This window comes from Papio anubis, chromosome 9 (assembly GCF_008728515.1).
Source record: "Papio anubis isolate 15944 chromosome 9, Panubis1.0, whole genome shotgun sequence".
Lineage (NCBI taxonomy): Eukaryota > Metazoa > Chordata > Mammalia > Primates > Cercopithecidae > Papio > Papio anubis.
Genome location: NC_044984.1, coordinates 100757264 through 100771283, shown reverse-complemented (window position 1 = coordinate 100771283; position 14020 = coordinate 100757264). Strand labels below are relative to the sequence as shown.

At 38.0% G+C, this 14020-nt stretch overlaps 1 protein-coding gene across 3 annotated transcripts in view; it reads right to left on the bottom strand.

Annotated features, from left to right (window-relative positions):
- The window catches only part of POLR3B (RNA polymerase III subunit B), a 136416-nt gene that overhangs the window by 66235 nt on the left and 56161 nt on the right, over window positions 1-14020 (bottom strand). For all 3 annotated transcript variants that reach the window (XM_003907087.5, XM_021922859.2, XM_009181591.3), the window contains 4 exons: window positions 6704-6865; window positions 3568-3768; window positions 1575-1737; window positions 183-336 (listed from right to left, as the gene is read on the bottom strand). In XM_003907087.5, the coding sequence (XP_003907136.2) occupies window positions 183-336; window positions 1575-1737; window positions 3568-3768; window positions 6704-6865 (680 nt within the window). The remainder of the gene's footprint in view (window positions 1-182; window positions 337-1574; window positions 1738-3567; window positions 3769-6703; window positions 6866-14020) is intronic.

Below are 14020 nucleotides of genomic sequence, written 5' to 3'. Positions count from 1 at the left end.
GTCTCCCGTATTAATTTGCATCCTCAGTACCTAATATGCATATTCATAAAGTGTTTGCTCATGGAATTAAATTTATCTTCACAATGAAAGAGGTTAAAACAGTTTCATAAATAAAAACAAGTCTATTTCTTTCAAGAATAAATATAAAGAGATTCTTAAAAACTCTTTTTAGTAACATATACCTGCATAGCCTTCCTCCATCAGAAGAAATATAGACACATCGATCTGTAAGATTTGTTGAGATGGAAACGAATTCATTGATATATCCTGCTCTTCTCATGAGTCGAAATGTATTCACCAGCTTTTTGTGGTCGCGAATGACACCCAAGATGTTACCTAGGCAAAAAGAAAGAATAGGTAAGACAGAAATAAAAAATAAACCCAACCTGATTTAATATATCCAACCAATAAAAATAGTAAGCAGCACTAAGCAGTTATTTGAAAATACTGTTATTAACACCCGCAGCCAGTCCACAAGGTTGCATGGAAGCAACAAAGGAAGAATGGTTAAGGGCCAGTCCTTCCAGATGCTGGCTGAGGAATACTGGAAAAGTCAGCTTCATTTTCCTCATCTTTCAGCACAGTGCTGGGGCATGAACTCAGGTCCAAACAACTTGGGTTTGAACACTGGCTCCACCACTTCCACAGGGTGGTAGTAAAGATTAAACGACCTGATCATTTAAAGTACTGAGAATGCTGCTTAGCACCTACTAACTGCTACTATTAAACTGCTTCTTGTTGTAATCATCATCTGTGAAATGGGGAAAACGAACTTTGCTTCCCAAGGTTAGCGGGAGGATTCAAAGAGGCACTGGTTAAAGTGCAGAGTAAAAGCTCACTCAATGTTAGCCTCTGGGATATAATGAATGAGGCAGTCAGTTAACAGCCCTGCTGAGGCTCTGACCCCTTCCTCACCAGCCCATATAAAAAAGAGTTAATGCCTCCTAGAATGAGCAGAAGGGGGAGTGGAAGAGAGGAAAGACAAGTGATAAGGGATAAGCTCATGGAGCATACTAGTGAGAGGACAGGCACACACAGCAATAAATCAAAAGCAGAAAGGAAGAGAGCACACTTCCTGCTGAGTCTCTGGAAGACTTTGAAGGAGGTAGGAAGAGGTATATGAAAGAAGTAACTGGAGTGTGAGCCAGAGGAGAGGGATCCTCTTACCACAGGCTGCTGACATACTGATTATCAGACGGCTAGACAAAGTCAATTCATTATAAGAGCTGATATGATAATTTTTGCAGAATGACTCCAATATTTAACTTGTACTTAAAGGTACCATGTTGAACCTTATTCCACTATGGATATGTCAGCAACTGCAAAAGGGCAGACAGCAGCCACTTTCTGCAATGTTACCCTTTAGCTCCGATAGCTATATCCTCTCAGAACCTTGGATAACCCAGCCAACAAAGTAACTATTTCTGTTATCACTGTATTTTCTACCTTTAAGTGAAGGTCAACCTGGGCCCAGAATTAAAGTCTATTTGTGCTTTACATACCAGGATAATAATGGATTCCCTCCCCCTCTTCATAGACTATCTAGGGCCAAGATGTCTCCATAATATACCCACCATTAAGAAACACAAGAAACACATTTGGGTAAGAGAGCTCTTCCCCACATAATAAATTCACATCTTCTACTCCCAAGTTACTGGCTAATTTAACAATGGGTCCATCTTCCATATCAGTTGTGATGTGTGTCATAAGGGCCAAGTTTTTAACCAAACCACATGCCTAAAAAACAAAAGACAGTCATTTCTAAGAATGAACATTAGTAATACAAAGTACAGTCTGCATCTGAAAATAGCTCACTACTTTGCTGGCGGCAATGCAAAGCAGTACCACTTTGTAGGGGATACTGTGGTGATTCACACAAATGTCTTTAGAATATATATATATCCCTTAATCCAGAGGAATTTATCTTCATAACAAGCAAGGATATAAAATAGATTTAGCTACAGAAATGCTCAGCACAGTACTATTTGTAATTGTAAATGTTGACGGCATCATAAATGCCCAACAAAATTGACTACATTAACAATTACTCCCAGACAACGAAACATTACAGTCATTTTCCTTTATAAGTAAAGGAAAACATTAATAAATGCAGCTACATAAAAATATAAAATTTCTGGCCTGAAATGAGAGACTGTATAAAATAACTGGTCAGTACCCTTAAGTTTCTTGGTCATTAAAGGTAAATAAAGACTGAAAAACTCTTTCAGATTAAAAGAGACAAGGAGACATGACAACTAAAAATAATGTGTGATTCTGGAACAGAAAAAAGACAACAGTGGGACAACTGGCAAAATTTGAATAAGATCCATAGATTATAGTATTGTTCAATGTCATGAGGTTGATAACAGTGCTATGGTTACATAGATGTTCACAGTTGGGAATCTAGATGAAAGATTGTGGAAAATCTTTGTACCAGTTTCATCACTTTTTTGTACATCTAAAATTATTTCAAAATGAAAAGAAAATAAATATTTTAAACATCTATGCAACCCAGTACAGCTCTAAAACAACAATACCAACAAGGACAGAATATAGTAAATAGAAAAAAAATACTTAAGACAGGTGACTTGTAAGATTGTATCTTCAAGTCTTAAAACCATCTGCTGCGGTAACTGTACAAAATAGCTACTTTTTTTTTAGGTTAGCTGAAGCAATCTCTGGGAAATGAAATGTTTCAAAGTTGTATAAATTATACAAAATTTGACAAACTGGATAATTTTAGTGTCAATTTCCATATGGTTTCAGATAAATTAGATAAATAGTTTCTAAAAATCGCAGCTCTATACAGATTCCTATTTTCATCCCTTCCAAATAATGATAAATTCCTACACTTTGGAACCTGCATCTTTTACTTGTCATAATTATTAATTCAGCATATATTCACGGGGCCTCTACTCTAACCAAGGCTCTATGTTAGGAGCTTGAGATACAACAGTGAACCTTCCTTCCTCCAGAATTTTACAATTTAGAAGGAATAGAATCAAGTGAAACTCACAATGTTAACCCAAGGGAGAAAGGACCCTGACACAGGGAGGAGCGGGTGCTACAGAAGCAAAACAATGTAAACTCCCTGGCTTGGTGTTTAGGCAATTGCTTGTTTTTCAATATAAGTGAGTTAGAATCCGCATTAGGTCATGGACTGTATACTCCTAATTGGCTGTGACTGAGCCTAACTAAGGACAATAAGGAGCTGCTCAAAAAGAGCCCCTCATGAGCATGAGAGGGGATAGGTCTTTCAATCTGCCTTCACAGTCTTATCCCCTCTGTGCATGATTTGATTTTGGGATAAACTAAAATAAGCAAGAGAAACATGGACTGTATTACTTTTAGCTAACACACAGAATCAAATGCTTCTGCAGGTCCTAGTTTTGGAATCATACGAATGTAGTCTCCCAAGCATGTCAATATTTCTTTGCCAGATAAATGATGGACAAAAGAAAGGATATGGCCTGGAGATGGGAACAGAAGCAGAACCCCCCACCCCACCCCATGCACAGACATAGGTATTGCCTCTGACACAGCATCAAGACTCCTCAGATTCCTTACCTCTCCTTCAGGAGTGTCCGAAGGACAAAGCATTCCCCACTGAGATGGCTGGAGGGAGCGAGGACCACTCACTTTTCTTGTTTTTTCAAACTGGGAAGAGATTCTTGTCATCATGCCCAGTGCGGATATATATGACAAGCGAGACAGCACTTGGGTTACACCCTGGCGGTCCATTTTAAATCTCTTTAGAGACCAATTTCCCTGTAGGGAGATGAAAGACGTAAGGCTATTCCTAACCCAATCCTATGTTGTCTGATACTGTGCAGTCACTCCAAGAAGTTCATGGCAAGATCTTCATGCTTACGAAATTAGAACCATGACACATATTCAGAAATCAAAGTGTCACAATTAAAATGAAAGTTTAGTCAAGTCACTTGCTGGGGTTTTCTAGGAAGATAATGAACATTACTGTGTCTAGCAACCATCTCAGAATTGTTCGATGCATAAACTTACCACATCAGAGCCGTCACCTTCTCAGCAACTAATTCTATAATGAAGAGCCAGTTCAACCACAGATTTCCATGGGAAATCATAAGCTAACTGATAAAACACCAGCAATATCTATACACATTTAAGGGAAAACTAGTTTGAAGCTCAAAGAGATCATTTCATGTTGGAATGTGCTATTTGGATGTTTTCCAAAGTTAGTCTTAAGAACAGGAAAATGTAGTAACAGAAAAATAACTCAGGTATCATTTACTTAGGATAATGAACAAACTGAAGGCTTCTTAATTAAGTTTTGAGGAATCTAAAAATAGTATATATATTCATATTAAGAAACATATATTCTCTGTGGCCACTGTGTCATTATTAAAATAGATTCATATCAACTAAATCTTGAACATTAAATTTACTTTATCTTCTTATGCATTAAATATGTTGTATTATTTTGTAGTTGTATTAATTGTATACATTAAAAATATTCTCAAGAATAATTTAAAAATTAAGATTAGAAATTTTTGAAATTTAAATTCATGGTAACACGAATTAACAGTAGAAAACAGTATTCATTCAAAAAGCAAAGCAGGCTGGGCGTGGTGGCTCACACCCATAATTCCAGCACTTTGGGAGGCCGAGGTGGGTGGATCACTTGAGGTCAGGAGTTCAAGACCAGCCTGCCAATGTGGCAAAACCTCATCTCTACTAAGAATACAAAAACTAGCTGGGTGTGGTGGTGCACATCTGTATTTCCAGCTACTTGGGAGGCTGGCGTGGGAAGATCACTTGAGCCCAAAAGGCAGGGGCTGCAGGGAGCTGAGATCACACCACTGTACTCCAGCCTGGGAGTAAGACGCTGTCTCAAAAATAAAAATAAAAAAAAAGCAAAGCAGACAATAAGATGTGAACAAAATTGTTGACTCAAGTTTTCTAATTCTAAAGAGAAAAACTGCACCTGCCGTGGTTCTTCATTCCTCCTCAGAGGACCCAGTAAAAGCTAGGAATGTTCTCTTGAGAAAAATGCACATAGAAACAAGAATAAAAATTTTACATTCATTTTTGGACTCTTGTGGATCCCAGGTTAAAAACCCTTGTAGCAGAAAATCTGCTAGGGTTTCAGGAAAAGATTAGGTGATCTGTTTGCATTAAAATATGTAACTCTGGGGGAGCTCCCTCACAAAGTACAGTTTGCTCACTATTATAGTGAAGATCGATCACTTTGGAACCTTGAGTTTCTGAAACGTGGGAAAGAGCTAAACTCTAAGAAACCCTATTAAAAGGCAAAGAAATAGAGCAACTATATATATCCCACAAATTAACCTCTCATATTATCACTTATTTCATTAACTCCTTTTATCCTTGGAGGCAGAATGAATCTAGTAAACTGACTTATGCCCACAGAGTAAGAGTAAATAAGGTAAATAAGTATTCAGCACACAGCTAAAATAAGGCAGCAGCTGTTGGCAAGTAGCAAGTAGATGGGAGTGAAGCCAAGATGTTCAGCAAGAGAATTTGTTCTTGTATTCTGTAGGAGTATTACAAAAGGGAGAGACGAGAAACAGACAAGAGGGCTAAAAATGCTCCTTTGAGAAAAATGTATTTGGTAAAAGCATTCTGCTAATAGCAACACTAAGAATTTTAAAGGTTGATCTTTTTCTGTTGTCTAGAGTGGGGCACACCTGTAACTAGGCCTGCTACTGATTTTTGTAATAAGCAGTTCTATCAGGGAGGTAAAGCGGTTTCCTTTAGGGGTAAAAGAAGTACTCAAAATAGCTCTTTTGACCTGAAAATCATGGGCGAGCAAGCAAGGAAAAGTAATTCTAACAGAAGCGTGTTCAAGCACTCTTTGGAGGATTCTCTTCAAATACTCAGGGATCCACCTCAGACAAGTTTGCGCCACTAGAGTTTATGTGCCTAAATAGGGACAAAGGCCTGGTTCACCTCAAATTTAGATGTAGCTGTCACTGTATGGGCCACTCACACAGACCCACTATAAAGTTCTAAAGTCAAGTATTGAAGCAAGTCTGCACTCTTTCATCATTAAGGGAATCAACATGGTAGATTATACTATGCTTTGTTGGGGCAAAATGTCATCCATAAAACTAATTTTATGTCTGACATGCAAAACATGAACCAGACTTCATCAGATAGACCTATAGTTGTTACGCTTTAAGAAAGGAAGCAAAAACCCATCTGATAACCTTTTCTGAATAGCCCGAGACCCTGACTACACAGCTGCTGCCGAGAACTGAATTCATCCAGCACAGAACTCATTGCTTATGTGAGGAACAGCTGACAGGTCTTCGAAGAATATAAACCTCCTGTGAAATGAAACATTTTGTATTATTTTGAACAAAAGGTTGATAATTAATAAACCTGCCTGAAATGTGTCAATTTTACTACAGAAGAAAATGGGGGAAAGTATTCTTTAAAAGCATGGTTATTTAACAGTTAAATGAAGATTTTTCCTCTGTGTAAGAGTATCTATTTTCTTATTGCCTCATATAACAGGAACTATAATTTGGCAGGAAAGTTATAGTAATAAACACTTTAGACTTCCTTTCAAAGTAGAAATTTGTGCTTTGTAAACATTCCTTTCTATATTTCACCTGGATTCTCAAAGTGCTTTAAGTTTTTCTTCTACCAAATAGATTTACAACTAAATTACAAGACCCTAAAAGAGTGACTGAAGACTTACGGTAGAAATAGCGTTCACCATGCCATTGGTGATCTGGTCTTGGCGCATGTGTTTGACAACATCAAACTGGGCTGCTCTTTGCTTAGGAATCACCTGGTCGGCAATCTTTTTCATTTCAGAATTAAATTTTTTGAACAAGTCTTCAAAAAGAAGAGATAAAAGCTAAAAAAAAAAAAAAAAAAAAAAAGGTATATGGTGATTTTTCAAAAAGCACTGCTAGATTATTTTAATAAACTCTAGGTCTTAAGATTTTTAAAAAATAAGATGGAGGAACTGCTTAAAACAGAAAAAAAACTGGTATTTTCAAATTCAGTTTGCCAGATATGTACATAATTTTCTATGTGCTTAACACTGTGCTAGGCATTTAAATGAGAGCAAAGATGATGACATACTCACTGCATTCAAAGACATTTCCTTTAGACCAGTCACTTCTAGACTTTCAGATTTCATTGACCAATGACCTAATTTTTAATTTTACAGATAAAGTTACGCATTAAAACCAAAAAGGATGCAGAGGGAGAAGAATTACTATTAAAAACTCTGAAGATGCCCAAGATGTTTCCTGTATCATTGGTAAAGGTGTAAATTGGTACAATCACTTAGGAAACAGTTTGCCATTATCTACCCATCCCTATGCCCAACAGTTCCTCTCCTAGGTATACCTGCTATAGAAGTGGTTCTCAAACTCTAGCATGTACAGTAATCACTCTGAGGGATTGTTAAAACACAAATTGCAGCTGGGTACGGTGGCTCATGCCTGTAATCCCATCACTTTGGGAGGTAGGTGAGTTGATCACGAGGTCACGAGTTCAAGACCAGCCTGGCCAAGATGGTGAAACCCTGTCTCTACTAAAAATACAAAAATTAGCCAGGCCTGGTGGTGGGCACCTATAATCCCAGCTATTTGGGAAGCTGAGGCAGAGAACTGCTTGAACCCAGGAGGCAGAGGTTGCAGTGAGCCAAGATTGCGCCACTGCACTCTAGCCTGGGTGACAGAGTGAGACTCTATCTAAAAAAAAAAAAAAAAAAAAAAGGCTGGGCACAGTGGCTCACGCCTGTAATCCCAGCACTTTGGGAGGCTGAGGCGGGCGGATCACGAGGTCAGGAGATCGAGACCATGGTGAAACTCTATCTCTACTAAAAATACAAAATTTTAGCCAGGTGCGGTGGCAGGCGCCTGTAGTCCCAGCTACTCGGGAAGCTGAGGCAGGAGAATGGCGTGAACCTGGGAGGTAGAGGTTGCAGTGAGCTGAGATCGTGCTAGTGCACTCCAGCCTGGACAACAAAGTGAGACTCCACCTCAAAAAAAAAAAAAAAAAAAAAAAAAACACACATACACACAAATTGCAGGCCCTACCCTTACAGTTTCCAGCTCAGTAGGTCTAAGGTAGTGCCCACGAATATGAATGTCTGATCAGCTCCCAGGAGATGCCAGTGCTGCTGGCAGGGGGAGGGCACTCAAGATACTTATACTAGCTATTTGTAGCAGCTAAAATCTGGAAACCATACAGATAATACGTAGACAAACTGTGGTATACTCATATAATGAAACACTATAAAACAATGAAAATGAACAAAAAATCACTAACCACAAAATCATGGCTGAGTATTAAAAACAAATACTCAGCAAAAGAAACCAGACACAAAACAATATACATATGGCACGATTCCATTTATATAAGGTTCAAAACCCAGCACAACTACATTATATTGTTTAGGAAGGTACAATTAGGTGGTTATACTTTAAAGATTAGGATGCAAATAGTGTAATAGAAGAATCAGCTAAAATTTTAAGGACTTCTTAAAGGCCAAATGTGGACTGCCACACAAGTTCAGAGTTCTTCTGAAGCCCAGGCACGAGAAGTGTCCACACCTACTCACGAGTTCCTTTCTGTGGAGTGCTCATGAAAGGCTGCAGCGAGGCAGAAGACCTGAGAAAGATCCCTTTGCTGGAACACAGGCAATAAAACCCTACCTACCTACTTCCCTGGGCTTTCTTGCATAGGAAGCAACACCTAAGTCCCTGGGAAGGGGGCAGGACACCCTCGTGCCTAGCAAAGTCCCGGGAGGCAAAAAAAAAAAACCCCTCTCAGAGAGGGATAGAAGCAAAAGCTATCTGTCCCTAATCACCCCTGCTCTCCCAACAAGCTCTGCACCTACAGTAACTAGCAACAACAGTCTCCCCCGGAAGAGGTCCAGTTAAACCCTCTGATTTCAGGAAAAGGTGCAATGCCAGAGGGAAGAGAAGGGAGAAGCATCTTTCCCTAGGGGAGGAACAGGAAATCTGGTTGGGCAAAGATCCTGCACTGATATACAGCAGGGGCCAGATCTGCAGGGAAGGGGCAGGAAACTGAAAGCTTTCCTTTAGAAAAGGGGGGAAAAAGAAAAGATTGCCCATTCTCATCACTCCTATTCAACACTGTATTGGAGGTGCCATTCAGTTCCATAGGACAAAATAAAGAAATAAAAGATATAAATATTGGAAAAGAAGCAATAAAACTGTCTTTACTTGCAGATAATATGTTTATCCACATAGAAAATTCAAAAGAATCTAAGAAAAAGCCTTAACAGAAATACTACATGTGTTTAGCAAGTTTGCAAGATACAAGGCCAATAAACACAAAGCAACTAAAAATTACTGAAAGAAATTAAAGAGAACTTCAATAGGTGAGATGATAAGTTCACAGATTGGAAAGCTAAATATTATTTAGATAACAGTTCTCCCCAGACTGAACTACAAATTCAAATGCAATCTCAATGAAAAAGCTTGCAGGCTTTTATTATTTGTGAAAATGGAGAAGCTAATTCTAAAACTTAAGTACAAATGTTAAAATTCCTAAGTTTATAATAATACTCAGAAAAAAAAAAAACCTTCACTATTCACTTCTGGAGGAAATTAGAGAACTAAATCATTATTCTGCAAACAGGCTTAAAAAAAATGTAGCAAGCATTTACCCCGCCTTTCCCACGTAAATTACGTTTCAGGGTAACGAAAGGGATGACAATGAAAGTACTCTGTATTAAAAAATTCCAGCTAATAAATGGACCAGGATGAAAATGTTAGAATATCATTATTTTGCATGCCCTAACGAGATAATGAATAAAGGAAATGATCATCATCAGATGCTAAATAAAACTATCAGGAGAAAAGTTGATGGGGAACTTAATGGATGAATCAGGGACCCAAACACCTAAACCCAATGATCAATTTCAATGGCACAAAAAGTGTATAAAATCAGACATTACAGGATAGGATATACCCCCACCGCCCATGAAGTGTTCTAGTCCCAAACCAAACCAAACCAAAATCGGAATACCATTTATCCTCTAGATTTAACTTCTGGTTTATAAGAAATTTAGGAGGGAGAGGAAAAAAAATAAATAAATAAATAAATATATATATATATATATATGTTAAAAGACACCATGAGGGCTGGGCACGGTGGCTCACATCTGTAATCCCAGCACTTTGGGAGGCCAAGGCGGGCAGATTATGAGGTCAGGGCTTTGAGACCAGCCTCACCAACATGGCGAAACCCCATCTCTACTAAAAATACAAAAATTAGCCGGGTGTGGTGGTGGGTGCCTATAATTCCAGTTACTCAGGAGGCCGAGGTAGGAGAATCACTTGAACCCGGGAGGCGGAGGTTGCAATGAGCCGAGGTTGTACCACTGCACTCCAGCCTGGGCGACAGAGTAAGACTCCGTCTCAAAAAAAAAAAAAACACCATAAAGATACGTGATAGTTAATTTTAGGTGTCGACTTGACTGGGTTAAGGAATGCCCAGAAGGTTGGTAAAGCATTATTTCTGGGTGTATCTCTGGGGGTGTTTCTGGAAGAGACTGACATTTCAATCAGTGGGCTGAGTAAGGAAGATCTGCCCTCAACCAATGTGAGTGGGCATCATCCAAACTGTTGAGGACATAGAACAAAAAAATCAGAAGAAAGGCAAATTTATTATCTCTTCTGGAGCTGAGACACCCATCTTCTCCTGGCCTTGGACATCAGAACTCTAGGTTCTCAGTCGTTCAGCCTCAGTCTGGGAGTAAACACCATCACCTCCCTGGTTCTCAGGCCCTTGGACTTTGACTAAACTATACCACTAGCTTCTCTGGTTCTCCAGATTGCAGACAGCACATTGTGGGACTTCTCTGTCTCCATAATCACAAGTGCCAATTCCCATAATCAATTCCTTCCTATCTTATCTATCCATCTATCTAAAAAATTTTAACGTGTGAAAACATATGAAAAATTTTAAGGTGTGAAAAATTTTAGTCATGTCTTTTAGAGACATATTTTTAAGTATTTACAGAATGTTATTTGACAGCTGAGATAATGAAATGATTTGATGGCTACAATTTGTTTAAACAACACAATTTGGGGAATAAGGGGAGGGGAAAGAATTGAGAAGGGTATAGATGAAACAACATTGCCTTCCACTGATAACAGTTGAAGGTCTGTGATGGATATATAGGAGTTAATTTTACTATTCTATTTTTGTGTATTTTGGAAAATGTTATTAATATTTTTATTTAAAATGTTAACCAAAAACCCTTAAAAACTTAGAAATAAATCTGAAAGAGGTGCAAGACCTTCATGAATAAAATTATAAATCTTTATTGAAAAACATCAAAGAAAACCAAAATAATGAAAGGAAAATATTCATGGATAAAAAGTCTACATATTTTAAGATTACAAATCTTCTCCAAATTGATCTACAGTTCCAATACAACGCCAATTAGAATCCCTAGAAGATTTATTTTGATGAAAATTGACAAAATAACTCTAAAATTTATATGGAAAAGCTAAGACCCTGAAATAGCCAAGACATTCCTAAAAAAGCTGAAGGTACTAATGAGTACATAGACAACCTGACCAATGGATAGATCAAAGAGTCCAGAAAAGATCTGCACATATAATAAAACTTGTTATATGATAGAGATGCATTTTGGATCAGTGAGGAAATGAAAGACTATACAATAAATGGAGCTGGGATAACCAGTTATCCATTTGGAAAACAAATGAAATTGGATTCCTTACTTCATTACAGATGAACAAAAGAACAAATACTAAACACACAAGCTTAAAAAATAAAGAGCACTGTATTAGTCTGTTCTTGCCTTGCTATAAAGAAACAACTGAGACTGTGTACTTTATAAAGAAAAGAGGTTTAATTGGTTCATGGTTTAGCAGGCTGTATAGGAAGCATGATGCTGCCATCTGCTCAGTTTCTGGGGAGGCCTCAGGAAACTTACAATTATGGCAGAAGGCAAAGGGGAAGCAAGTATGTCTTATATGGTCAGAGCAGGAAGAAGAGGGAGAAGGGGGCGATGCTACACATTTTTAAGCAACCAGATCTCATGAGAATTCTATCAAGAGAATGGCACTAGAAGGATGGTGCTAAACCATTAAAAACCACCCCCATGATCCAATCACCTCCCACCAGGCTCCACCTCCAGCATCGGGGATTACATGTCAACATGAAATTTGGGTGGGGACACAGATTCAAACCATATCAAGCACTATTAAAAGTAAGATAGCTGACAAATGACTGCAACTAAAAGCACAAATTAGTAGCATTTTAAAATACTATAAAGTTGGCTGGGTGCTGTGGCTCATGCTTGTAATCCTAGCACTTTGGGAGGCTGAGACAGGTGGATCACTTGAGGTCAGGAGTTCGAGACCAGCCTGGCCAACATGGCAAAACCCCATCTCTACTAAAAACACAAAAATTAGCTGGGTGTGGCAGTACACGCCTGTAATCCCAGCTATCTGGGAGGCTGAGGCAGGAGGATTGCCTGAACCCAGGAGGTGGAGGTTGCAGTGAGCAGAGATCACACCACTGCACTCCAGCCTGGGTAACAGAGCCAGACTCTGTCTCCAAAAAAAAAAAAAAAATGTGTGTGTGTGTGTGTGTGTGTGTGTGTGTGTGTGTATATATATATATAGTTATTTAAAAAAGAATGTAGACTGGAAGAGGATATTTGCAACACATATAACAAAAAATTAGGATGCAAAATACACAAAAATCTCTATGAAATCAATAACAAAAATGGGAAAAACCCAAAAGACATTTCAAAGAAAACAAGAATAATCAATAAGTACATGAAAAGGGGCTCAACCTCATTAATAATGTAGAAAATGCAAATTAAGACCACAAGGAGAAGCCACTTTGCACCTATTAGACAAAAACTTAAAAGTTTTTGATACTAAGTCATAGGATGGAGATCATCAGAAATTCATATACAATGTAGTGTAGAAATACCTGGGAAACCAGTTTGGCATTCTCCAGTTCAGGTAAAAATTTAACTTGACTCTGACTCCATGACTAGGTAATCCTCCTTAGAGAAACTCTTGCATATGGAAACCAGGAGATAAAAATAAGAATGCCAGTGCTGCTGTGGTTTTTTTTTTTTTTGCTTTTTTTTTTTAAAAATGTCAAATGGGGAGAAACAATACAAAGTCCTTGATCAGTAGAATGAATAAAGTGGTATTCACCATACTGTATCACATCTTGACACAATGGAAAACAGAAATGAAAATGAACTACAGTGACATGCAACAATATAGATACATGTTAATGTTGAAAGAAGAAAAAAATTGCAGAGAAATTATATGGTACGGATCTATTTCTATAAAGCTCAAAAGTAAGCAAAGCTTATACTGTAATAAATAATTTTAAAACTTTAAAATTAAAAATGTAAATGATATAATAAATCAATAAATTAAAAAATGCAAAAGTTCAGGACAGTAGGGGAAAGTGAAGAACAGAGTAGGGGGTACATAGGTAAATGAAACGGTATTGGTAATAGTCTAGTTGTTGAGTAGTGGCTTTGAGGGTGTTCATTTTATTTGTACCCTTCACAACATATAAATGTAACATTTTAATTTTTATGTTAAAAATTACCTATAAATGCTATTAAACCACAGTGATATTTTAAAACCGTGAGATTATGGAAGCCAAATCAATGGGATGGAACAGTGACTCATGAAAACAGACTAGGTGGCTGTGTTTCCCGAATTGGTAGAGTAGGTCCTATCAGATGGATTCATCTGCAGATAATAATTATAAATTCTGGACAAAACATTTAAAAACTTTTTTAAGGCACTCGGGAGTGTTGAAAAGCAGGACACTGAGAGTGAATGGCACTGGGTACATGTCTCATTTTTAAGGCTTTTCACCTAAGGGTAGGCCACATTAATAAAAAGAGTCCAAGCCACATCGGGAAGCTGAAACTCAGAGAAAGACCAGCGGTCTTACTGGACTGGAGAAACAGAAGAAAAAGATCTGAACTACTGGATTTGAGTAGCTGGAA